This window comes from Corylus avellana, chromosome 7, assembly GCF_965113065.1.
Source record: "Corylus avellana chromosome 7, dhCorAvel1.hap1.2, whole genome shotgun sequence".
NCBI classification, from domain to species: Eukaryota; Viridiplantae; Streptophyta; class Magnoliopsida; order Fagales; family Betulaceae; genus Corylus; species Corylus avellana.
Window position 1 is genome coordinate 246,682 of NC_142496.1, and position 27,949 is coordinate 274,630.

The window sequence follows — 27,949 nt, forward strand, 5'->3', positions numbered from 1 at the left end:
GTGAAACGTTTAATTAATTTCTTATACTAACATTTTATTGCACTTAAATGGTGTACATAAAATCCAGTCATTTAATTTTTAATTTTTATTTTTTAAATTACGCAATGACATTTACTTACATGATACACCATGTGGTATATGTAATACCGTTATAGAAGAAAATAAAATCTTCTCTCCATTTTACAGCCTGCTTTAAAAGAATGTATAGACAAATAGATATAAAAATATGCATAGAGAAATGTATAGAGGTTGAACGTGGCAAGTAAAGAGACAACATAAGCAAATGCTGCTCTTTGAGTGCATGCCATGTGGAAAGGATAGGCAGTAGGCACGACGGGATGTCGGATCGAGATACTTGCAGCATGTATTGTTGGTACGTAGAGTACTAATAAAATCTTCCCAAAATCTATAATCTTTCATTTCCTAGGCCTCCCTCCTTTTCTTCAAACTCACCCCCACAACAAATATTAATTCCCAAAAAAGATTGGCCCACATTGCCCTAACCAAATCCAAACAAAACCAGCCTTATATATATATATATATATATATATATATATATATATGACCTATTTTTTATTTTTATTTTTTATACAATGTCTGTTCTAGACAGCATTAATCTAGCTCTATCATTTTTATTTTCATTTTCGTTTATTCAACTGATAATTGTTTCGTCTGAGTCCCAATTAGTCTCAATGCAGACAAAAATTTTCAGCAATTTTATTTTTTTAAATTACTAATAAAAATTGATATGATATTTATTTATTCAAGCAAGTTTTGAATCATCTGTTAATTACTGATCCTAATCGTCAAATTGGCACTTAACAGCAGTTGTGCATATATATATATATATATATATCCATCTAACAGGCTAGGAGTAGGGGGGACCTGCCCACTTTCTACGTGCTTCTCTCCTGGTGGACCACGATATCCAAGACAGCTCACAATTGTCATCAATCATGGCCATCGATCCAATTATTTGCCCACAAAAAAAAAAAAAAAAATGGTCATCCAATTATTTGGTGCCCTCTGATCCCCATCCATTGTCCCAATCATGAAGGAATCCAGGGCACAACCTTCAATAACCGGGACCCAACTGCCCTTATTTGCTTTAATCTCACAAATTAGACACCAACCAATCCATAAAGATCCATCTTTCTATTAATTAATTACCTTATTTATTATATAATATAAGGTTTGTGCTTATAGTTTTTTGACATTTGTAGCGGTCCGGTCGGCAATGATACACGCAGCATCAATTATAATATATATAATATAATTCCCACCTCCGATATCGACCTTATTATATACACCTTCGATCCACTGCTTTGAACCAAAGCCAGAAAAAAAAAAAGATCATGAGGCCATCGGCAATGCTTCGAAGCCTCTCCTTCCGGATTCCGGCGAGGCTATTGGCTTCTCCCGCCGTCACTCCATTGCCCATCAGAACCTCCTTCGACCAACAACTCTCGGCGGAGCTCAATACCCTACACACTGATGATGATGATGATGAATCTTCGCTTCTTCTTACGCTTGAAGCTTCCATTTCCACCCAAAAGATAGCCCTCCATTCGCTCTCCAATCTTACTAATTATTATACTAGAGATGATCATTCGGATCAGAAAGCCATAGATGAGTACCTCGATCATGATAGTATTCAAATGCTCGATGCATGCAATCATTTCTCGGAGAAAATAGAGATCATTCGAAAGTACGTAGAATCATTGAGAGTTGTCTCACACTTGCTTGATGATGGGAAAATCGATCAGCCTAGTGCAATCGTATTAGCACGTGCCAACAACGCATTACAGTCATGCGAGGAGGCAATGGAAAGAAGTCGACGCACGAGAAAGCTATTAAGCCGCCAAAGGCAACCTCATAGTGCTGCTACTAAGACGTCGGTTTCAGAATTGGGTGAGATCCTTAGTGGGTCCAAGGCTGTCGCATTAATGGCATGCAGGTTTCTCGGACATGCACTGTCGTTAAAGTCTAAGCGCTGCTGCAGCTGGCCGCGGTTGACGCAGAAGAAAGTAAAGGTGGAAAACGAGAAACACAAGAGATCGAGCTCCTCGATGACGCTGACGGAGTTGAGAGTGGCGTCCAGGGAGTTGCGGGATGAGATAAAATCTGGAAATCATAATTATAAGGTGGGTGTGGCTGTTGAGAAATTGCAGAGAAGCTGTGGGGAGTTAGAGGAAAGGATTGATGGTTTAGAGGAAAGAGTTAAGGTGTTGTATAAACATTTAATTGATGTTAGAATGGCTTTGTTGGGAATTCTATCCCAGGCCTAGCTAGAATAACATATATTGATCATTTTTGTTTGACAAAATATAATATAATTAATTAATGTATAGGAATTTGATATCATGAGAGTAATTAATTAACCAGAGATATATATTATCGATATATATTCTCCATCGTTAATTTTCTAAATTTTGTTGCTGATTATTAAATTTGTATTTGTATTATCAATTTATTTTCCTTGCTTTCTTAATCTAATTTATTTACATCGTCATCGATCAATATGAATATATATCATAGTTTTAGTCGAATTAATAATTGGATGAAGCAACCAGAAATAGCCAGATTAATGTGGGTTTATGGGATGGGTACATAACGACTTGCCGTGACAATTTCTCTTGTGAATGTGTGAGAGAAGGAAGCTTGGAGATGGACATTGATCTCCCTCTCCCCTTTTATGTAGACATATCAAAAAAAATAAAAAATAAAAAATAAAAAAGGCTTCAGACTTCAGCTAACTGTGAGGTCCAATAAAAGCCCAATGAACGGCACACTACCTCGTACTCTGCTTTCACAAATTAAGCTAAAGTTTTGGCCTTCTGGCCCGTTAAACAGAGATGTCTTAGGTGGTCATCATATTCATATATATATATATAACTGTCGCTTTCCCTGGAAAAATCAGCTTGGAAAGGGATATGATGGTTAATTGAAGTGATTGAGAAGGATTGCTGATGATACTCTTGGAACAAATAGGTAGCCTAGAATCTAGATGATGACTAATCAATTAAGGATTATATCACTAATTCTTCACGTCCTTGTTTTAGGAATACTGTGAAGCGAAGATACAAATTTGACTGGCGCTAGACGCTAGTGATATATAGGTGAAAATCAACGCAGCGAATATATAAAATATAATTGGTCGAAAAGTTGACTTCTATTTTCTTGCTCATGCATGCAGCTACGTAGGGGATATTTGATAAAATCAATTCTTGTAATTCTTTCAAATATTCTTTTTTCAATATATTTCTATCAATTATATTGCAATAGATTTGACTTAATTAGGTTCGGTAATTTAAAGAACTACGAGAGATATTTGGTTTTCATCTTTTGCTCATCTCCGTGTAAGAGATGAGCAAATTTCACAATTAAATATATAGGATTCACATATGGGTTTCATAGATTTAATGATAGCTTCTCTTTTTTCTTTTCTTTTTTTATTTTATTTTATTATTATTATTATTTTTTATTTTTAAAAGATGGACAAAAAATGTGTAGGAGTATGATATCAAACAAATCTCAAAACTACAATATATGTGTTATCTCATCTCCCAACCACTCCGTTTGCAAATTAAATGATGAATTCACTCATCTAGAATACGGAGAGGTGAAAAATGGGATGCATAATGATTTTTTTCATTTCTCGTAATTTTTTCAATTGTCCAAATTGATAAATGATAAAAAAATTATTTTGTCTCATCTTTTACCCATCCCTGTACAGTGGATAGGTAAATCTACTATTGAATTTGTGAGATTTATGTGTGGGCTCACAAATTCAATGATACATTTAGAAAATAGATAGTTGAGAAAATATTGATGTGTTATATCTTTCGATCAAGATTTCATCCCAATTTATTATTATGGGTATTATAACGGTGGAAGTAGCTAGCTAGGCTTTTTCTTTCTCTCGATCTTCTCAAAATAAGCTTCTACTCCCTCTTATATTTTATTTTATATTTGAACAAAAGAAAATGCAGTAAAAGTTATATTTGAAAGGTATCTTATTTTTATTAATCACACCACGGAAAACAAACAAAAAGTGTTTACATCGACCTTTGTTATTATTATCCCAAATGCATCTGGGATTTTATTGAATAAATCAAACAATAAACGAATAAATTAATGGTGGATTGTTTGTACATTTCCACCTCAAATTTTAAATATTATTCTAGCTAGAATATGCCCCTAAAAGAGTTTACTAGTCCGATCAGTGTAATTAATATCATTTGGAATTTGCAGCATGTCCATGGGGGGACCTAGCTAGGCGAAGCAGCCTCTCTTGGGAAAGTATTTTCGCAAACCTGCAAGAACATAATAAAGTTTCCATTAATAGACTAATTAATTTTCCCAAATAAATTGTTAGAAAATGAATATATATATATATATATATATATATATATATATATACCTTATGAGAGCTTCTGCATTAGTCTCTTTGCTAGAAGGCTCGAAAAGGCCCGTGTCCAAATTCACCCTAGAAACTGGTTTCTTCAGCAATCCTTCACCAACTTTCACAAGATGATCCAAATTCTTCTGTGTGGCGATATCCACGGAAGAGACATCCCCTCTTAACGTGTCGTCCTGTAATTGGAGGCATGCACAGAAGAAAATTTAATTAGTTGAACACAAAATGAAGGCTTAATGAATGATAATATAATATATAATATAATTAATTAATACCTGAATCCGGAGGTAGCTTTTCTCGGTATGAAGGGCTTGGAAAACTGCAGAGAGATGGAGGTGGACCATATCTGCACTTGCTTGCGTAAAAACATCAACGATAGGGGTGGAGCCACCTTTGCTTAACCAATTCAAAATACCCCACTTAGCTGCCTCGTGTGCATTATATTTCTTTTTAGCTTTCGAAGACCCCGTTCCTAACGATATGACCAGAAACCTTCCAAAGTCCACCGGTTTTATCGGGAAGAAGTCAGGGCTTCCTCTGCTCACCTCCTTTGTTATTTCACCAATAGCAACTAAAGCCTACATCATTAATGTACATATTTAATTAATTAATATGTTATACATATAATTTCAGTTTAATTAAAAAAAAATTGCTTATATGTACCGGATTATTTGCAGCAACGCCACCATCTATTAGGTTAAAGTCTCTAACTTTTCCTGAGGGGTATCTGGTTTCAAAGTAATGAGCTGGAAGATAAGTTGGTGCTGCTGAGGTTGCAATGCATACGTCCGAGAGAAGGGCATCTAAACTTGGGTTTTTCTTGACCTGCATGGAAAGCAAAGATCATTTTCTAACTAATTCATATCATGCATGCAATTATCAGTTTCTAATAACTAGAATTAATTAAGTTTATAAACCTCAAAGCTGGAGAAGATGGTTGGCTGGAGTCGGTTGATGTCAAATGTTGGAATGACAACATTAGTCAATGTCTGGTGCAATCTTGTGTTTCCAAGTGTTTCCTTGACAAGGCTATGGAGATATTTGCCATTGTATTTTGGCCCGGAAAGGGCTTTTATTATCTTTGAAACATGAGGAAGCAATGGACATCTGTACGTACGTAATTCAAAACCATGAGAGATATATTCATGTTAATTAATGACTGAAATGTACAAGTACTGTTGCATAGTATATATGTTATTGATCTCATGGAATTGAATATAGTAATAAGTTTTACCTGTTTTGTGGGAAGATCTTAGGACCTTGTTCTAGGTAGAAGTCCTTGATATCCTTGGCTGCAAACAAGGGCCTGTTCTTTTCATTTGGGCTTGTCAGCATGGCAGTGACAAGACCACCTGTGCTTGTTCCTGCAATCACATCAAAATAATCTGCGATTCTTGCTTCTTCACCATCCATCTTCTGCAGTAACATATACATAGACAAACAATTATTAATATGGTGCGTCATTATGAGTCAAACTAACAAGAATTAATTAAAAATGAAATGCGGGATATATTAATTGATCATCAGCTAGCGCACTGAAATGTGCATTACAAATTAATTTGGCATGCATGGAATTGCATGAGACTAACCTGAAGCTCAGCTTCTAAAAAACTAAGAATAGTTCCTGGGATAAGCCCTCTAATTCCACCGCCATCAATGCTGAGAATGGTGATTAGGTTCCCATAAGTTGGAGGCTGTAGGGCTACACTACTAGCAGCAGTTGCTTCCATGGAGATCGAATTATATAAGGTGCAGGTATCTATCACAGAGAGAGAGAGAGAGAAGAAAAGAGAGAATTTAAGAGCCTTTGAACGAGAGCTAGGGTTCTTTGATCTTGATATCAATTTAAGAAGAATTTGGGTATTTATAGATTCATATATTCTTCTTGCTGATCGACCATGTTCCAACCAAGCATGTGGAGGGGATAACGCCCATGAAAAAGTCAATAGAAAACATGATTCAAAGTTGATCCAATTGTGTTATACATATTGGATATAATACTAATTATAAATTGTTCAAACTGAACGAGTCCTGCAAAGTCCTACTTGTCATCCTTGTAGATAAATCAGAGTAAACAAATAAAAAATTCACATGTGTTCCAATGTTTTCTACCTTTGCACAAAAATGGAATAGCAAGTGTCAATACTTTAGAATGGTAGGTTGGACTTGAAGAATTTTAGGTAAGAATTATTAGGCAAACCAACGTGGGAATTGGGACTAGTAGTACTAGGCCTAACTATTTCATTCTATCAAGTGGCTATTATATATAAAATCAAATTAAGCTTTGTTAACACGTAAATCTTTTGATTTCGTAAAAGGCAGCGCACCTCAAGAAATCAACCATGAAACATGGCGGGTCATTTAGCATTAAAGTATTGATTAAATGATTAAATTTACCTCTTCTTGGCTATCAACTTAAACTTTTGAGATAAGTGATGATTTAACATCTAGCTGTACGCCCATTATTTTAGCCAAACACTTTACTCTTTGTACTTAATTACTTTTTTTATGATAATTTTTTACTGGCTTAGGCATCATAGCGACTTCTTGTTGTATCACTGGAACTTAGTATGAGATCTAACAAGAAAACAAAATGAAAGAGAAGAACTGATTCTCATTTTTCTCGATAAAGATTACATTGAGCAATGTTCTGTATTTATACTAGATTATCAAGCTAACTAATCAGAAACTAATCTAACTGAATTTATTACATGTGATGCACATTTAACACGTGCATGGAGGATAACAAACCAGCTACCAGCTAACCATCTTCCTAAACTGTAAAACTAACTAAATAGGTTAGTTTAATACAGTTTGATAGGATCAATTGACATCTTCCATATTGTCCAAGTACTAATTAAGTATTCAGAAGAAATCGAGAGTTCAACAAAGGTACGTACCTGCACTTTTGTAACTTCCAACTTGATAAACATTAATGTAGTTATGCAACATCATATCGAGTAAATATTCAAAAAACAAAAAATTAAGAGACATAATTAGTTTTTCAGGCCTTATTGAAAACAAGAATCTACAAAATCTTGGATGGGAAATATGGGAAAGTGTTTAATGGATAACCCTCCTTATGATTGGGATGAAATTGTTGACTTGGGTGATAGGATCGGAATTGGAAGGGAAAAGCTTGAAAGCTGTATTGTGCAAGTTGGTGTTGAGTGCTACAGTATATAACATTTGGAGAGAGAGGAATAATGTTAAACATGGGAACCAATTGTTGACTGAGGAGAGAATTATGATGAAAATAATTTGGGAAGTCAGGACTCGGGTTCTGTCAAAGGGCTGCTTCAAGAAGAGTAAGAGGAAAATGAAGAATTATGTGTCAAGTGGGATTTTTGGATGTTATGAGTAGTTTGAAGTCTGGGTCTAAGTAGAATTGCTAATTTGGATCCTATGTTGGCTCTTTAGATGTCTCTCTTGTAGATATATATCTAGTGCTTTGGCTGTGGTTGGTTGAAGATGTTGAGACTTTATTTTCTGCAGAATGGTGGTTTGAAAATACTGCAGCTGCTACAATATGTTTTGATTTTAGACTTTATGGTCGGAATCTTTTTAATGGGCGCTGCCCAAGCCTCCTGCCTGAAGATTGCTTGCTGCAGTGGACAATGGGGTGCTGTGCTACGCCTACAATGTTTGTATATGTGGCAAGGAGCTGGCTGGGCATTGGTGGAGCTGCTGCATGCCTGTGTGGGTTGCTGTGCTGTTGCAGGTGGGCCTGCAAGGAGTTGCTTTGGGGCAGTGGGCCAGTTGAAGGTGTTGGCTAAATTTAAATGAACCAAAGGGCATGGGCCACGAGGCTGGTTGCTTGCTAGAAGTTGCTGAGACAAACGACCAGCAAACTTGGAGTAAAAAGTAGACCTAAGCATATTATAAAAATTTCTAGAATAATAATAATAAAAAATGACAATCAAATAAAACTATAATTTAAAGAACTGAAATAATAAAAGGACATAAATTTCTGCCAAATTGGTATGGAAGAAATATCCTCCACCAACCCATGTAAAATTGTGTAAAGTGTCTATAAACATTTAAAATGTACATTAAATTCTTAATCTCATTAGTAGTCGTTTATTAATTTAGACTAAATTTAATGTATCTTTTAAATGTTTATAGACACTTGACACTATTTTACATGGGTTGGAGGATATTTCCTGTAGTGCCCCAGAATTTTCAAAGCTATTTAAATAGATTATTCTGATAATGATGTTATTTTAATATCCATTGTAGCTAAGGATTTTAATTCTTGGGAAATTTATGAGAGTGGTAATTAGAGAATGGTAATTGGTGAAATAGTGTTTGGGGTTGGTGAAATAGTATAGGGTTGGTGAAATAGTAAAATGAGGGTATAATTGTAAATTGAAGATAGAATGAGGGTATAATTGTAAATTGAAGGTAGAATAGTGTTTGGGGTTGGTGAAATAGTATAGGGTTGGTGAAATAGTATAGGGTTGGTGAAATAGTAAAATGAGGGTATAATTGTAAATTGACGAGAGAATAGTGTTTGATTTTCTCCTATAAATAGAGCTCTTCTCCTTCACAATTTTCACAACTCATCTCCTCTCCCATCTCTTGCATATATTCTTCCTTCTTCCGCTTTTTACTCGGTCTTTCTTCTTTCTAAGAGTGTTTACTCAGAACAGAGAGAGAAAGGGCGAGACCAAGCGCTACAAGAAAGAAAGAACACAAGAGATAGCGGACTTTAGAAATTAGTTTCAAAAGTTATTCTAGTGGTGTTAGTCATATTGGAGCAACTAGATTCCTTCATACCACTTCTAGCTTCAGTCTAGAGGTAAGTAAATTCACTACCCCTTCTAAAGTTACTTCATGTCATGCTATTTATTCATTCTTTAGTAAATTGTAAATGATTATTTTATTTACGTATTATGAAGTTATGTTGCATGCATGAAGGATTTCTAAAAGAATTATTTAGAAAGTTTATATTTCTTTAAAGGCTTTTTAAGCACAACAAGTTTATATTTGGAAAAGTTTCCATTTTAAGAAAAGAAAGTTGAGAAATGATGATGATTATAAGAAAGAAAAATGATGATAAACCCTCCTACATGTTGCCCTAAGATGCATCAAAAGAAGTACAAAGAAAAGTACAAGAGATGAGATAAATGTTTATGAAATGAGGGCACATGTATGGAGGAGAGTATTTTTGGCCCCAAGATAAGATAAGATGAGAGTTCGGTACCGATACTCGGATGGAGGCGAAACCATTGAAGGAGGCTATGCCAGAAGGTGGTATTCCATCAACTAGACCGTTGAGTGCACCAAGAAAGAGTTAATTGACGGTCGGGCATGGCTGTGGCCACAGTTCAGTGCCATGGTCACAAGGACCCGCAACCCTCGTGCACAGGGGTAATAGTGTACATGGGCCTTATTATGAGAAAATGATACTATATTTTCAACGATGATATGCTATGATGATTTACAGAGATTATTTATAATGATGCATTATGATGATGATTTATAAAGATGATTTACAACGATGATCTATTACTAGATGTAATAGTATGTATATGTTACGGGAGATGCAACCGTACATACAGATATTATTATGGCTAGAATTATATTTATTTGCGAAAATGATTTTCAAAACTGAGAACAAGGAGTAAAACTATTTATGGTTGTGGATTTTACTTGCTGGGCCCCCTTTGGGCTCATTCAGTTTTATTTCTTGTTTTCAGGTAGAAAGGATGCTGGAATAGGAGGCCGGAATGGGGACGGGAATAATTATTAATTTTCAAAGTCTTTTCATATAAGTTATTGTAATAATATGATATTCTGCAACTAAGGTTTAATGTTTTCTAATTTCGCTTGTAATAAAATCTCTTGAATAATGTTTTATACATTTATCGTATCCTTTAAAATCAAGTACTCTGATAGACCTTATAGATCTTTGCAAGAATTTTTGTTGTAAAAGAAGAAAAGTGGCAAACTCAGCCTTAACGGGCTGGGGATGTTACAATTTTGGTATCAAAGCAAAGGTTATAAGGTTCTGGCAGACTTTTCAAAAAAAAAAAAAAAAAAAAAAAAAAGGGTTAATGGGAAGCCACATTCCGGCCAAGTAGAGTTAGTCGTGGTAGTCACTACTAGATAATATAAGATTCTTGTCTAAATCGTTTAATGATTGTTATATTATCGATTGTGAAGAAATGGCGTCCCCAAATCACAATAACCAAGAAATCAACACCGAGTTCGACGACTCCGGAAGTGGAGAAAATGCTATCATAAACCATGAGTTAAGACCTATAGCAACGTTGGCAACTACTCTCGTGAACCTGCTAGAAGAGGCCCGACGCGGAAACGGATCCACTAGCGAAGGACAACAAGCTTGCACGTTTGAAAGGTTTCGTCGGCAGCAACCCCCTACATTTGAAGGAAAGGCAGGTGCAGAAGTTGCAGAAAATTGGTTTCTGCAAACCGAAAGGCTGCTAAAAGTAATGGACTGCGCCGATAATAAGATGGTTAGGTATGCTACTTACCTCCTAAATGGTCAAGCAAATCGATGGTGGGAAACCAAGGAAGGACAAGTACGAAGCCGGCTAGGAATAAAGGAAGAGGATTCCATTCCTTGGGAAGAATTCAAGAAAGAATTTTATGAACGATTCTTTCCTCAAACAGTTCGACAAGCCAGAGCCCAGGAATTTACGGACCTAGTTCAAGGGTCAATGACGGTAGAACAATATGCTGCCAAATTCATCGAACTATCACGATTTGCCCCTTATCTCGTGTCAACTGGAGAGCTAGAAGCGAGGAAGTTTGAAAGAGGACTGCAACCACGCATTATGAACCTTGTGGTAGGATTCCAGATTGGAAACTTATCAGACCTCATCAACAAAGCTGCGATAATCGAGCAGACCCAGAATGCAAATTCAGGGTATTCCGACCAAAATGCAGATTTTGGGTATTCCCACCAGAAAAAGAGAAATGCCTCACAATGGAACCACTCAGGAGAGCAATCCAGTAAGAAGAGATTTCACCAAAACCCACAAAGAAATTTTACACCACAACACCCCCGTCAACAAGGAAATGGCGGTCACCGTGCACCATGTCAGAAATGTGGAAGGCCTCATACAGGAAACTGTCTGTTTGGGCAGCTGGTATGTTACAAATGCGGGAAACCTGGACATATCCAACGAGATTGCAAGGCCCCTCCCAACAACCAAGGCGGTCAGAAACGCCTTGAGGAACAGAAGAATCATGCAACTGCTCGGGTTTATGCTCTAACGCCTGGTGATGTATCAGCGTCCAATGAAGTGGTGGCAGGTACCCTCCCTATTTCTAATGGTATAGCTTCCGTTCTTTTTGATCCTGGAGCAACGCACTCATTTGTTTCATACTCCTTTGCTAAAGCAAGTAACCTAAAGCTAGAATCATTAGATGTAAGCTTAGCAGTGGCTACCCCTGTAGGAAAGACAGTCGTATGTACCTCGGTAGTTAGACGTTGTCCTGTATCAATTAAAGGTCATGTCATGCCAGTAAATCTTGTAATATTTGAGATGAGCGGGTTTGATGTGATCTTAGGAATGGATTGGCTATCTATGTACCATGCGTGCGTGGATTGTTTCCACAAGGAGGTAATGTTTAGACCGCCGGGAAATGAAGAATTCAAATTTTATGGAGATTGAACTATCAACACGCCTAAGTTGATATCCGCAGTGCATGCAACTCGATTAATTAGGAAAGGCTGTTTAGGATTTTTGGCATGCGTAACAGAGGAGAAAGCGGAAGCAAAAGTCGAAGAGATACCCGTTGTACGGGAATTTACAGACGTTTTCCCGGATGAATTGCCGGGAATACCTCCCAATAGGGAAATCGAATTCACTATAGACCTACTTCCAGGCACCGCACCCATATCCAAGGCTCCTTATCGGATGGCACCACGAGAACTCGCGGAGCTCAAGGATCAACTACAGGAACTACTCGACAAAGGTTTTATTCGTCCGAGTGTATCACCGTGGGGAGCACCTGTTCTATTTGTGAAAAAGAAAGATGGATCGATGCGATTATGTATTGACTATAGGGAATTGAATAAGGTTACAATCAAGAATAAATACCCGCTCCCAAGGATTGATGATCTCTTCGATCAACTCCAAGGGTCGCAAGTATTCTCTAAGATTGACCTTCGTTCCGGTTACCATCAACTCAAAATTCGGGAGGAGGACGTACAAAAGTCAGCGTTTAGGACAAGGTACGGACATTACGAATTCTTAGTAATGTCTTTCGGTTTAACTAATGCTCCAGCTGCATTTATGGACATGATGAATCGAGTATTTCGAGAACTTGTTGACCGATGTGTGGTAGTATTTATCGACGACATCTTAATCTACTCAAAGACTCGGGAGGAACACGAAGAGCACTTGCGAATGGTGTTGGACATCTTGAGGAAGCAACAACTTTATGCGAAGTTCAAAAAGTGTGAATTTTGGTTAGACCATGTGACTTTCTTGGGACACGTGGTCACCAAGGATGGAATAGCAGTGGATCCAAGTAAAGTGAAGGCGATAGTCAATTGGGTACAACCGACAAATGCCCATGAAGTACGAAGTTTCCTAGGACTTGCTAGCTACTACAGGAAGTTTGTAGAAGGATTTTCTAAGCTGGCAGCACCATTAACCAGATTAACAAGAAAGAATGAAAAATTCCAGTGGACGGAGGATTGCGAGCGAAGTTTCCAAGAGCTGAAGCGACGGCTAGTCACCGCACCAGTTCTCACTCTTCCATCAGGGACTGGTGGATTTGTAATTTATAGCGACGCCTCTCTTAAAGGCTTGGGTTGCGTGCTGATGCAACAAGGGAAGGTTATCGCTTACGCCTCAAGACAATTGAAGACTTACGAACGCAATTACCCAACTCATGATCTCGAGCTAGCAGCAGTAGTCTTTGCTTTAAAGATATGGCGACATTACTTGTACGGAGAGCATTGCGAAATCTTCACAGATCACAAAAGCCTGAAGTATTTCTTCACCCAAAAGGAGCTCAACATGCGACAAAGGCGCTGGTTGGAACTACTAAGCGACTACGACTGTAAGATCAACTACCATCCTGGAAAGGCGAATGTAGTCGCTGACGCCCTCAGCAGAAGAACCACGGAGGGAACATTATCGGCCACATTCACGATGCAACAGAAGTTACTCCTTGACCTGGACAAAGAAGGAATAGAGATAGTTCAATCTTGCATGAGCAGCCTAACCTTGGAGTCAACCTTATTGGAACAAATCAAGACAGCACAGCTTTCAGACAGCGAGTCATCTATAATTCGTGAAGGAGTGGAGAAAGGGATACAACCAGATTTTCAGATCTCCAAGGATGGAGTGTTAAGATTTCGTGACCGAGTGTGCGTTCCCAATAATGCAGAACTGAAGAAGGTCATCTTGTCAGAAGCCCATCAATCCTTATATACAGTCCATCCGGGAAGCACGAAGATGTATCGAGACTTACGCAAAAGCTATTGGTGGAATGGAATGAAGATGGATATCGCGCAATACGTGGAACGATGCCTGACGTGTCAACAAGTTAAGGCAGAACATCAAAGACCTGCAGGGCCTTTACAACCTCTCCCTATTCCTGAATGGAAATGGGAACGTATTTCGATGGACTTTGTGTCTGGTTTTCCCAAGGCTCAAAGTGGTCAAGATGCGGTTTGGGTCATTGTTGATCGGTTAACTAAAACTGCACACTTTCTACCGATCAAGATGAATTACAGTATGGATCGGCTCGCAGAACTCTATGTCAAGGAGATCGTACGACTACATGGAGTTCCCGTATCCATTGTGTCAGATCGAGATCCAAGATTTACCTCAAGATTTTGGCGGAGTTTACAAGAGGCAATGGGTACAAGGCTAACTTTCAGTACAGCATTCCACCCTCAAACCGACGGGCAGACGGAACGAACAATTCAAACTTTGGAAGACATGCTGCGATTGTGTGTTCTTGATTTCAAGGGGAGCTGGATCCAATATCTTCCGTTGATAGAATTCGCCTACAACAACAGTTATCACGCAAGCATCGATATGGCACCTTATGAAGCGTTGTACGGGAGAAAGTGTAGGTCGCCACTATATTGGGACGAAGTAGGAGAGCGGAAACTACTTGGGCCAGAAATCATCCAAGATACGTGTGAGAAGATAACAGTAATAAAGCAGAGATTAGCAGCAGCTCAAAGTCGACAAAAGAGTTACGCTGACGCGAGACGACGAGAGCTAGAATTTGAAGTTGGCACAAAAGTCTTCCTCAAGATTTCTCCTATGAAAGGAGTAATGCGATTCGGAAGAAAAGGGAAGTTGAGTCCTAGGTTCGTTGGTCCTTTTGAAATTCTTGAGAGAGTTGGGGCGGTAGCTTATCGTTTGGCATTACCCCCGAACTTAAGTGAGATTCATGACGTATTCCATATATCAATGTTGAGGAAATATGTTCCGGATGCAACACATGTTTTAGAAAGCGAACCCCTTCAAATCCAACCCAACATGACTTACGAGGAGACACCAACAAGAATACTCGACAGAAAGGATCAAGTCCTTAGAAACAGAAGTATATCAGTAGTGAAAGTCTTGTGGAACAATCACTCAACAGAGGAAGCTTCATGGGAACTGGAAGAAAGCATGCGTAACAAATACCCTCATTTGTTTGAGTAAGTTTCCTGTAAAGTCTTATTTTATGGTTGAAGTACGTAGAATAGCATAATTATTAATTGATTGATGAATATGATAGAATCTAAATTCATGGATATAGTAATAATTAAAGTTTTAATTTCGAGGACGAAATTCTAATAAGGAGGGAAGATTGTAGTGCCCCAGAATTTTCAAAGCTATTTAAATAGATTATTCTGATAATGATGTTATTTTAATATCCATTGTAGCTAAGGATTTTAATTCTTGGGAAATTTATGAGAGTGGTAATTAGAGAATGGTAATTGGTGAAATAGTGTTTGGGGTTGGTGAAATAGTATAGGGTTGGTGAAATAGTAAAATGAGGGTATAATTGTAAATTGAAGATAGAATGAGGGTATAATTGTAAATTGAAGGTAGAATAGTGTTTGGGGTTGGTGAAATAGTATAGGGTTGGTGAAATAGTATAGGGTTGGTGAAATAGTAAAATGAGGGTATAATTGTAAATTGACGAGAGAATAGTGTTTGATTTTCTCCTATAAATAGAGCTCTTCTCCTTCACAATTTTCACAACTCATCTCCTCTCCCATCTCTTGCATATATTCTTCCTTCTTCCGCTTTTTACTCGGTCTTTCTTCTTTCTAAGAGTGTTTACTCAGAACAGAGAGAGAAAGGGCGAGACCAAGCGCTACAAGAAAGAAAGAACACAAGAGATAGCGGACTTTAGAAATTAGTTTCAAAAGTTATTCTAGTGGTGTTAGTCATATTGGAGCAACTAGATTCCTTCATACCACTTCTAGCTTCAGTCTAGAGGTAAGTAAATTCACTACCCCTTCTAAAGTTACTTCATGTCATGCTATTTATTCATTCTTTAGTAAATTGTAAATGATTATTTTATTTACGTATTATGAAGTTATGTTGCATGCATGAAGGATTTCTAAAAGAATTATTTAGAAAGTTTATATTTCTTTAAAGGCTTTTTAAGCACAACAAGTTTATATTTGGAAAAGTTTCCATTTTAAGAAAAGAAAGTTGAGAAATGATGATGATTATAAGAAAGAAAAATGATGATAAACCCTCCTACATGTTGCCCTAAGATGCATCAAAAGAAGTACAAAGAAAAGTACAAGAGATGAGATAAATGTTTATGAAATGAGGGCACATGTATGGAGGAGAGTATTTTTGGCCCCAAGATAAGATAAGATGAGAGTTCGGTACCGATACTCGGATGGAGGCGAAACCACTGAAGGAGGCTATGCCAGAAGGTGGTATTCCATCAACTAGACCGTTGAGTGCACCAAGAAAGAGTTAATTGACGGTCGGGCATGGCTGTGGCCACAGTTCAGTGCCATGGTCACAAGGACCCGCAACCCTCGTGCACAGGGGTAATAGTGTACATGGGCCTTATTATGAGAAAATGATACTATATTTTCAACGATGATATGCTATGATGATTTACAGAGATTATTTATAATGATGCATTATGATGATGATTTATAAAGATGATTTACAACGATGATCTATTACTAGATGTAATAGTATGTATATGTTACGGGAGATGCAACCGTACATACAGATATTATTATGGCTAGAATTATATTTATTTGCGAAAATGATTTTCAAAACTGAGAACAAGGAGTAAAACTATTTATGGTTGTGGATTTTACTTGCTGGGCCCCCTTTGGGCTCATTCAGTTTTATTTCTTGTTTTCAGGTAGAAAGGATGCTGGAATAGGAGGCCGGAATGGGGACGGGAATAATTATTAATTTTCAAAGTCTTTTCATATAAGTTATTGTAATAATATGATATTCTGCAACTAAGGTTTAATGTTTTCTAATTTCGCTTGTAATAAAATCTCTTGAATAATGTTTTATACATTTATCGTATCCTTTAAAATCAAGTACTCTGATAGACCTTATAGATCTTTGCAAGAATTTTTGTTGTAAAAGAAGAAAAGTGGCAAACTCAGCCTTAACGGGCTGGGGATGTTACATTTCCTCTATACCGGTTTGGAGGAAATTTCTGTCCATAATAAAATAGAATATTTTTGATTGTTGGATTATTTGATTTGTTGGAATAAAATCTTTATTAAATTCTCCAATAGAGCAATCAAGTCTTTCCGAAATACAATCTATATTAAAGTCTCCAATAGAGCAATCAAGTCTTTCTTTCTTGAATTCTTACCTTTATTTCCTTTAAACTTTCCAATATTCATTTGATAGCTCGTTTTGACCTAGTAAACATCGAAATTAGCAAAACCTCATGAAACATGACTTTGTAGATCTTTGAATCGAATGCCACCAAACTTGCTCTAATCCAATGTCTGAAACTTCGGGTATGACATTTTTAGTAAAACTCATTAGGTGTGAATTCCACCCTCAATCTACATCACTTAGTTTTTGTAGTTGTTGTAATTGCTATATTGTTACGCGCAGCAGGGAGAGGATGAATAGATGTGTATAATAGTTTCCAGTTTACATTATTAATTAGGAGACTTGTTTTGTTTCCTTGAGTTTCTAGTTTAAAAAGCTAGAGTGAATTGTACTTTTCATTGATATATGAAAGATTTAGTCATTCATCCAAAAAAAACAAAAAACAATATACAAAATCAAGATGATAATTCATCCTTAAAAATGGCTGTAAGTATCATGAGTGTGCATATCACAATCAGAGACGGATTTAGTGGGGACCGGCAGTGGCCCTGGTGCCCCCAAAATTACAAGAAAAAAAAAATTTAAGCAAAAAAAAAAAAAAAAAAAAGGTAAAAAGATAATAATTTAAGGTATTTTTTGCTAATTGGTCACTCCCCAAATATATTTTTAGCCTTGAATCTCCCAAATTCAAAGCTGGTTCCGTCCCTGATCACAATCCGGCCTCCTAAAGGTTTCCGATAATATCATTGAACTCATCTGAGATTCTCGGAACATGAGGATCTGCCTTCCGTTAAACTGTCAATGCCAAACATATATACATATACGTACCCAAATGGAAATATTTAGAGTACATCTGGAAATTATAATAGTGTGTTGGAAGGCCAGTGATTACAGGTGAAGATATTTATTCTGAAGGGCACCCTTTTGGAGAATGGATATAATTCCTGCATGTATGAGGCTCCATTTAAGCTGCATATATTTCCTATTGGGCTCCCTGTCTTCTGCAAAATGAAAAATCAATTTTCACAAAATGATCGTGCTGGTAAGAGTGTGGTAACCAATTAGCTATAGCATTAACTTGTAACCATGAGATAAAGCATAGAACCAAGTACACAGCAACCATATAAGAGATAAAGATCTTGTAGCACATGATCAGCATAAAGATTAGTCCACATTGAGTTTTAACTTGAATATTTTTCTTTATTGGTTATGGCATATATGTTTGTCAGCACCTGTTTATAAGATAGTGATCCTTTTGATTATGCATATTACCAACATAAAAAAGTTTAAGTTTTTAATCTATATATTCATCAATCATTCTAGTGGGACAAGCACACGTACAATAGTTTCATTAAACAATTGTCATGTTGTGGAAAGGAAAAAGAATTGTCATGTTGTGAGATAGGTTTCTTTTATATATAAACAGTGGAGACATTAATGGGCTCCAGTAATATAAAAAGGGGTAGACCAAGTTATAATACTGTGGGTTGTTTAAAAACAGATTCATTTGTGCGGTGCACAACCAAAACTCCGTACAGAATTTAAGTTAGTGGATTTATGAAATTGATGCATATATGATTGTAGATTTAATTATTTGTGGATCCAGTCCATGTACTCTATTTGTAGATTTGGATTTATTAATAAGTTAAAAAAATGCGGTTATATTGGAATTCTAATATAACCATTTTTTTTTTTTTTTTTTAATTATGAATGTAATTAACGGTGTTTTCTGGAAAATGCCACTAACTTCTAACACAAACTTCTTGTCTTCAACATTTATCGGCATTGTTAAAAAAACCGATAAATACCTCAAACCTTCTTTGTGTTTTGTAAAACACCGAGAATTTAAAACATTTTCTTCGCGTTCCTTCTTACGCTGAGAAAATTAACTTCTCGATACAGCTTTTGTAGGAGCAAAGCAAACGCTGAGAAAAAAATTCTTGGCGTTTTTTAAATGCCACAAAATAGTTGTGATTAAATAACAAAATTAAAAGATTGGAGAACATTGCAACAAAGGTATGTAGTATATTGAGAGACAGGCAGAAAGAAAGATAAACAATCTTGAATATGTTAATTTCCTTCTTTAAACTTGTTGATTTGCTTGGAATACTAGGAATGAAGGCATTAACACTTGATTAATTAAAGATTATTAATAAACCACCATTAATTTTAAAAGCTTAAACTAATAAAAAATACAAGGCAAACTAATAGAAAATTCTGGTTTTCTGATACTATGTTAAATCACATACTATATATTGATGTCAAAAACTTAAGCTAATATGAATAAGTAAGTTTAATTATTTAATTAAAATATTAACAACGAGAATACTCAAGGTTGGACAAATACAAAGAAAACTTCTTTAGAGGTTCTTATTCAATCTCAAAATCACATAACAAAGCACATGTCTAATGAATTAATGCCAAACAATGCCTTGAAATAGGCTACAATTTGTCCAAGCCCCATTCGATAAAAATAATTTATTTTGATATCAGTTTAAAAGAATCCAACTGCTTCATTTTGATATCATATATGGATCATTTTGCAGCATTTACGTGGGGAGACTTAGCATGGCGAAGCCGTTTCTCTTGGGAGAGTAGTCTCGCAAACCTGCGACAAATTAATTAGGTTTTGATCATTAATTATTATACCAATTAAGCTAGCTAGGATTAATTACCGTACCAGAGAAATAGTAGAAATTAATTAATCAACATTATATACCTTATGAGAGCCTCTTCATTAGTCTCTTGACCAGAAGTGCAATCGTTAAGGCCAGTGTCCAAATTTACCCAAGAAACTGGTTTCTTAAGCAATTCATCACCAACTTCAACAAGATCGTCCAAGTTCTTCTTTGTGGCTATATCTACGGATGATACTTTCCCACTTAATTTGTCATCCTGCATCCATCGCTCAAGAGGTTATAAAGAAGAAAAATTAAACGATCAAAAGCTTTAATTAATTTGATCGATATTATTATTATTATTATTATTGTTCAAAAGATATATACCTGAATTCGGAGGTAGCTTTTCTCAGAGCGAAGGGCTCGGAAAACCTCAGAAAGGTGGAAGTCCACCATATCTGCACTTGCTTGAGAAAAAACGTCAACTATTGGGGTGGAACCATTACTAGTTAACCAATTTAAGATACCCCACTTGGCTGCCTCGTGCGCATTGTATTTCTCTTCAGCTTTGGAAGATCCTGTTCCGATTGAAATCACCAGAAATCGTCCATAATCCATCGGTTTTATAGGAAAGAAGTGAGGGCTTCCTCTAGTCACCTCCTTTGTTACTTCGCCAATGGCAAGTAAAGCCTTATATATACGTACAAATTATTTAATTTAGTAAGTTAAAGAGAAAATAATTATATATATATATATATATATATATATATATATATGAAATTAATTGGATTTATTTATACTGACTGGATTATTTGCAGCGATGCCACCGTCTATAAGGTTAAACTCTCTCACTTTCCCTTCGGAGTCTTTGGTTTCAAAGTAATGAGCTGGAAGATAAGTGGGTGCTGCTGAGGTGGCAATGCATACATCTGAAAGCAACGCATTTAAGCTTGGGTTTTTCTTCACCTGCATGCACAGAAAACCAAAATATTCGACCTTCAGCTCAATATTTATAATTATATATACTTGATCGACGTCGTTTTACGTAACATTTAAGTTTGGGACTTGGGAGGTAAGTAGGGAGAAGAAGTTTGAACCTCGAAGCTGGAGAAGACAGTTGGCTGGAGTCGCTTGATGTCAAATGTTGGGATAACAACATTTGTCAATGTCTGGTGCAATCTTGTGCTTCCAAGTTTTTCTTTCACAAGGCGATGCAGATATTTCCCATCGTATTTTGGTCCGGAAAGAGCTTTGATAATCTTTGTAGCATAATTAAACAACGGAAAACTGTATTGTAAACATGCATGACATCACGTTAATAATCAAATAATTGCTTTATATATATATTCATGACACTTTGATGATCGATCTCATGCATGCATAGAATTCATGATATTTACTTGTATTGTGGAAAGATTTTAGGACTGTGATTTAGGTAAAAGTCTTTAATATCCTTGGCAGCAAACAGAGGTCTCTTCTTCTCATTGGGGCTCGTTAGCATGGCTGTCACAAGACCGCCCGTGCTTGTTCCTGCAATCACATCAAAATAATCCGCGATTCTTGCGTCTTCACCATCCAGCTTCTGCATCCATCATATATATCCCCAAAAATAGTAAATAATTAAGCTCTACTACTACTTGAATAATTAAATTTTACTTAATTTATATTAATTGATTGTACCTGGAGCTCAGACTCGAGGAAACAAAGGATAGTTCCTGGGATAAGCCCTCTGATTCCACCTCCATCAATACTGAGAATGGTGACCAGGTTTCCATAACTTGGAGGCTGGAGGGGTGCATGTAGTGTTGCTTCCATGAGGGACTACGTACTGATCGAGGGTGCAGCTAATTAAGTGTGTGTGTGTGAGAGAGAGAGAGAGAGAGAACTTTAATTTAGTGATCTTGAATTTTTTTTTTTTTTGTGTGTAAGATGATCTTGAATTCTTGATGTCCCTTTAATAAAAGCTTAGGGAATTTATAGAGTCATCTTTCTCGCTTTCCAAGTTCCTGCAGCCATCGATCTCATGGATCACGCTCCACCAAAAAAAAAAAAGTCATCAAACTTGACCAACTTTTACTTTAATTAATTAAACGAGAGAGCAAATTCATCATTATGATTGTGGAAAGTTAACTACTAGTTACTATGTCTATGTATATAACCAGGTCCAAGTGCAACGCACTTGTAAGAAATGTCTTCTCAACATTTAATTTCCACATGGTAAATTGGTAAATATCATGCAACATTTAACTTCCACGTGGTAAACATTTAAATATTAACTAGGCTATTTTCAACGAAAGTACTTATCATCGGAATACCCCTTGACCCTTGTACGTGTATATAGGGCAAGAATATGGTCTAGCTAGCCAGCTGCATGTTGAACACGATAAACATTTGCATATGTGCTAGATGTCACATTTTATTTTTATTTTTATTTTTTTGGGGGGATCATTACGCGCAGGCGGGGCTGAATCAGCTATTGACTTCATGGGAGATTCCTTGGGCGGCCAATGCCTTTCTTTTTTTTTTTAGGCACAAGTCCCCATGCAAGTTAAATTTTATTTTTACTTTAAAAAAAAATTATAATTTTGGGTTTACTGATAAAATAATTTATCAGTAAAAAAAATTATAATATTGTTCAAGCTCGCTTAATTGATTCCATGTAAAAAATCCCAGTACTGAACCAATTTTCTTTTTAGAGAAATTTTTCAAACTAGCTAATTAAGGACCCTCAATCAGAATTTTACTTCAATTATTTCTCACATTAAATAATAGAACTTAATTCCAATTTCGATCATCAATTCCATTAATTATGTCTTCATGTGAATAAAATATCAATCACCTTCAATTTGTATTTAATTAAACTACACTAAATCAGATCGATGTGGCATATGGATCATATCGCACTTTAAACATATCTTACATTTAGCACACACGTACTTTGTGTGTGTGTGTATGTGTTTTATTTCTTAAATATCAAAGTAAATAATGAAGATGAAAAACAGAGAGTTTTCTATATATGTTCTCTATTATATATATATTGGTCAAATTTGCAATGACCAAAAAAGAAATTATTGGTTAATTTAATTTTAAACACAAAACCAAATGAGAGAAAATTTTGTTGGGTGTTATAATATTCCTAGCTTCTTGTCTTTTAAATTTGTTTTTGGTAATTAAGTGCTCCTTCTTCGTTTTATTTCGTCTAATTAATTCCAATTATTTTATTTGTGCCGTGTTGCTTAAGAGATGCTGGGCCCCCTTTTTGGCCAAACTCAACGTACGTACGTATAAATGCCAAGTAAGCTTCCAACACGGAAAGTAAATGATAAACGTGAAAAACAAATATAAAATAAAAAAAAATGCTTGATTGGGTTAATATATATATAACATATGGCTCTCATCCTTAAGGTTTCTGACACAATGTATATCTTTGTCAATATATATATATAGAATTGGCAATTAGATAAATATTCATAAAAAAATAAAAAATCCTATTTCAGTGGAAGGTAATTTTCACAAGGAAACTGAGGTCATGAAGATAATATATATTAATACGCTAGGGTCTATGCAGTAAAAATATATCAGCGAGACATAAAATATATATCTTTTTTTTTTCTTTTTCTTTTTTTCTTCAAGTATAAAATATATCTTGGTGCCTGAAATTGAGTGTCTAGCACTTCATCTGTTTGTTTCTATTTGGTTTTTGCTTTCACTGATTGAACTCTAGTTGAGAATTGTGATACTTTAAAGTTTCAAGCTAAGCGGGTGGAACACCTTGGAGTTGAATATTGCTGGGGATATACCTAGCCACGACTTTACGATTGATGGGCAGGGGAACGGGGGAACAAGCGGTATAGGCTCCTCCCCCTAAGATTTTAAAATTGCTTATAAATTTTAAGAATAAATGTAAAATTAGTCTTTGTGTAATTAACCTAAATTATAAATCACTCTTTATGGTATAAAAAATCATTTATAGATCCTTGTAGATAGCCTAAATTACAAATAACTTATTGTGGTATAAAAAATAATTTATAGATCCTTTGGATATGCCAAAATAACAATTTATTTTCTAAAATCAATTTCCATTAAGTAACTTAACAGAATTTGCTATTTTCTCACGTCATACCCAATAAAAACGCGACACATTATTAATTTCTGACTTTTAAAAATGACAATTAGAAATTTTTACATCATTTTAGGATACCTGCTAAGATTGAGTGTGTAACCCTCTTCATTTTCATCTTACTCGCCATGATTTGGGAGCATTTTGCAAGAATTTGACGGTCGCATTTAGTGATTGAAGTGGCTAAGGAAGATGAAGATGAAGATGAAGGAGGGTTACGTATGGGTAAAATTTTGGGGATATAAGAGATTATATTAATTTATTGTAGCAGTATGACGTGGAGTGGAGGCTAATGTGTAATCTTAATTGGCGTCTTATAAAATTCTAATTGTCATCTTTTAAAGTAAAAAATAAATAATAACATGTGTCATGTTTTTATTGGGTATGACGTGACAAAGTAACGGATTTTGTTAAGTTATTTAACCGAAATTGATTTTAGGAAGCAAACTATTATTTGGCCTACCCTGAGGTCCTATAAATAATTTATAACACATGTGAGTGATTTGTAATTTATGCCAACCACATGGACCAATTTTACATTTATCCCTAAATTTTATGCTTTCTAATATTTTTTTGTCCCATACTTAAATGTATTGTTCCACTCCCTAGTTTGTGGAATTCAGATACTCTCTAGTTCATTTGAACTGTATAATATTCAGTTAATTATATTTGAGGGTACTGTCTCCTCACAAATATAACTAATTAGATATTATTTAGTTCAAATGAACTAGAGAGGATCATGTTCCTAGTTGTGGCCCATCACTTGTGGGAGTTAGAAAGTGACATGTATTCTTTGAACATGTAATGTACATGCATGTAATATATATATATATATATATATATATATATATATATATAGAGAGAGAGAGAGAGAGAGAGAGGATAGAATTAAGAATTTGTACTGATTTGGTTACCATTAAGTAAAGAAAATGTACTCAACTCGCTTACGTAGAAACCTTTTCATGTCTTGGGTCCATCTTGTGGCTTATAGGCCTTATTCCAGACGGGCCTTTAAGCAAATATAACGACTTGTAACGCTTGGGCTTTGGAGGCCCATTGAACTAATATGTGGACCACAGAAAGGGGCTTAATTAGAATGGGTACACAAGTAGCCCCCATGAAAATTATAAGTTTTGTCATCTTATTTGGGCTTCAAAGGCCCATTGGACCGATGCATGAGTTATTGGAAAATCATTCTTGGATTGAGTACACCAAGTTGGTAGTACATTCTCTACTCGGCTTAGCTATAAGCCATGGCATCGTCGTGCAATGCAATCTAAAAGTTGAAACATGCTGAAGAAAATTGTAGATAATGTTGTTTGTATTTTTGGTGATCTTTTCTCTCACACTTTCTTTTCTTTGGGCCAACCTGTAATTAGGGATATATAGAAGGAGTTGTATCTATAAATTATTAAAGGGATAAATGTAAAATTGGTTTTTTGTAGTTGACCTAAATTACAAATCACTCTTTGTAATATAAAAAATAATTTATAGGTTCTTGGAGTCAAACAAAACACATTCTGCAGTAGCGTCCAAAACCTCCTCGCGCTTTCTTTTATTCTGCTCGCACTTTCTTTTCTTGAGAAAGTTCTAGTATGAACCTGTGAGGGATATGAGACGTTGTATCTATAATTAATTAGTAGTAGAATAAAAGTTAATGTTTTACGGCCATCAATTAACATGGTTATATATAATTATGTTAACACAACACGTGCGCTTATGCGTTTTTCCAAACCTGTTCAGAGTGTGCGTATTGGCGCAACAACCTGGGATTAGTACAGTCTCACCCGTCATCAAATCCACCCTCCTGTGCGGCTTACAACGGATGGTTCAATAGCCCAAGAAAATTCCTAAAGTGGTGAGCTATGTATTAGAGTGTGGGTTCGAATATTCGCAATAGAGAATCCCTACATATGCCTAATTAATATTATGCCGGTGGGACTAGGTCAGGCTATGGCTCTGTCGGACTTGAGGGAATGCCTGTGGTTCCCACTATCTAGGCCCCTCTTGCCCGGCTCTCAGTGAGTAAGTGCTATTATGGTCACGCCCAAATAGAATAACCACAATTGGTCTTCCCGGCCAACCCTTTTTACTCAAAAAAAAAAAAAAAAAAAAAAAAATCCACCCTACCCACTTGGTTGTCCAACAACTGTTCCCTAATTTTCTCAAGTTTGCGCAGGTTGTCAGTAGTAGTATCATCAACTGAGGCTGTTGTCCCTTTCAATGTATCATACTGATCACCATGCATATATATATATATATACTTGAATGCGGAGATAATTGCTCTGGCAATGAGCAGTTTGAAACAACACAGAGATATGATAATCAACCATATCTGAAATTGCTTTCTGAAGCACATATTTTCATGACAAGTCGTTTACGTATAAAAATATTTTATATTTCTGTGAGACAAACAAGTTTAATTAATTCCTCGTCACCTGTTCAAAACATAGGTTTCATACTAAAGAAGGTATGTAAGGTGCATGCATGGGCGCTTATTTTAAGATGAAGCGTGCATGTCTTCTTTTCTTTTTTGTTTTTGTTTTGTTTTTATTTTTATTTTTTATATGTCCGCACAAGAGGGGAAGAGAGATTCGAACTAGTGACCTCCGCTTCATTTAAACATGATCCCAACCGATTGAATTATCTCTTAAGAACGTACATATCTTCTTCTCAAATGCATGCCGTTGTGAATTAAGTGGGTAAGATCCTTGCGACAAAATAAAAAACTGTACCTCATTATAAGGTAAAAAGATTATAAATAAATCCGAGTAAATTTTTTTAGCAAATTACATCGAAATGGTGAACCATTGAAGCAAGGTTGTAAAATAATTCAAGATAGATCGAGCCCATGGTCCTCACTCGCTCCTCACTGATTGTACGTGCCTTTCCCACATTGCAGAAGCTCAAAAGTGAGAACAATTAATAGACATCAAGTAATATTAGAATGTAGAAATATTATAAGATGTTATTTCTTATTTCCTTTTAACAATGTGCTTTTGCAACATATATATAATCTCAAGCCACAATTCATCACTTTTTCACCCAGATGGTGATAATCATATTAAAAACAATACTAATATAATACAGTTTCTTTTATTGAAGAATATCTCTATAATTAGATGATCGACTTCAAGTTTGGGAGGTAGGTAGGGAGAAGAAATTTGAACCTCGTAGCTGGAGAAGATGGTTGGCTGGAGTCGCTTAATGTCAAATGTTGGGATAACAACATTTGTCAATGTCTGGTTCAATCTTGTGCTTCCAAGTTTTTCTTTCACAAGGCGATGTAGATATTTCCCATCGTATTTTGGTCCGTAAATAGCTTTGACAATCTTCATAGCATATTTAAATAGCGGGAAACTGTATGTATTGTAAACATGCATGAGATCGATCACGTTAATTATAATCCAATTAAATAAAAACACACACACATATATATATATATATATATATATATATATATATATATATATATATATATATATATTTGACACAATTACTTGTATTGTGGAAAGATTTTAGGACTGTGATTGAGGTAAAAGTCTTTAATATCCTTAGCAGCAAATAAAGGTCTCTTGTTCTCATTGGGGCTCGTTAGCATGGCTGTCACAAGACCGCCCGCGCGTGCTTGTTCCTGCAATCACGTCAAAATAATCTGCGATTCTTGCATCTTCACCGTCCAGCTTCTGCATCCATCATATCCCAAAAAATAGTAAGCTCTAGTACTTGAAGAATTAACATTTATAGGAAATCATAGACTCAATTGCACCAAAATCTATTTATTGTACCTGAAGCTCAGATTCTAGGAAACAAAGAATAGTTCCGGGGATAAGCCCTCTGATTCCACCTCCATCAATACTGAGAATGGTGATCAGGTTTCCATAAGTTGGAGGCTGGAGGGGTGCATGTAGTGTTGCTTCCATGAGGGACTACGTACGTACTGAGGGTGCAGCTAATTATGTGTGTACGTTATGTACGTGAGAGAGAGAGAGAGAGAGCTTTTAATGATCTG

General features: G+C 35.9%; 3 protein-coding genes and 1 pseudogene across 5 annotated transcripts; 1 reads left to right on the forward strand and 3 right to left on the reverse strand.

Annotated features, from left to right (window-relative positions):
* Nucleotides 1–1,345: 1,345 nt before the first annotated feature.
* On the forward strand, nt 1,346–2,288 carry LOC148584301 (uncharacterized). The gene has a single exon (XM_088517977.1). It carries the CDS (start codon nt 1,356–1,358, stop codon nt 2,286–2,288), a length of 933 nt encoding a protein of 310 aa, XP_088374103.1. The 5' UTR covers nt 1,346–1,355.
* Nucleotides 2,289–4,237: 1,949 nt separating this feature from the next.
* Nucleotides 4,238–10,334, reverse strand: LOC132183870 (patatin-like protein 2). 3 transcript variants are annotated; one of them, XM_088518024.1, is made up of 8 exons: nt 10,314–10,334; nt 6,010–6,114; nt 5,655–5,836; nt 5,338–5,527; nt 5,084–5,245; nt 4,696–4,998; nt 4,424–4,596; nt 4,238–4,316 (listed from the first exon to the last, which is right to left on the reverse strand). In XM_088518024.1, exons 3-8 carry the CDS (start codon nt 5,831–5,833, stop codon nt 4,238–4,240), a joined length of 1,086 nt encoding a protein of 361 aa, XP_088374150.1. In that variant the 5' UTR covers nt 5,834–5,836; nt 6,010–6,114; nt 10,314–10,334. The 3 variants fall into 3 exon arrangements, with proteins under 3 accessions (XP_088374150.1, XP_088374149.1, XP_059453312.2); XM_088518023.1 differs by lacking the exon at nt 10,314–10,334 and adding an exon at nt 6,226–6,246; XM_059597329.2 differs by lacking the exon at nt 10,314–10,334 and having other exon boundaries at nt 6,010–6,150.
* A 9,266-nt stretch (nt 10,335–19,600) lies between these two features.
* On the reverse strand, nt 19,601–21,707 carry LOC132184410 (patatin-like protein 2). Its single transcript, XM_059598035.2, has 7 exons — nt 21,498–21,707; nt 21,218–21,399; nt 20,915–21,104; nt 20,622–20,783; nt 20,205–20,507; nt 19,919–20,094; nt 19,601–19,807 (listed from the first exon to the last, which is right to left on the reverse strand). The coding sequence occupies exons 1-7, from the start codon at nt 21,630–21,632 to the stop codon at nt 19,735–19,737; spliced, it is 1,221 nt and encodes a 406-aa protein (XP_059454018.1). The 5' UTR covers nt 21,633–21,707; the 3' UTR covers nt 19,601–19,734.
* Nucleotides 21,708–24,881: 3,174 nt separating this feature from the next.
* LOC132185587 (patatin-like protein 2) lies at nt 24,882–27,860 on the reverse strand (annotated as a pseudogene).
* Nucleotides 27,861–27,949: the final 89 nt, after the last annotated feature.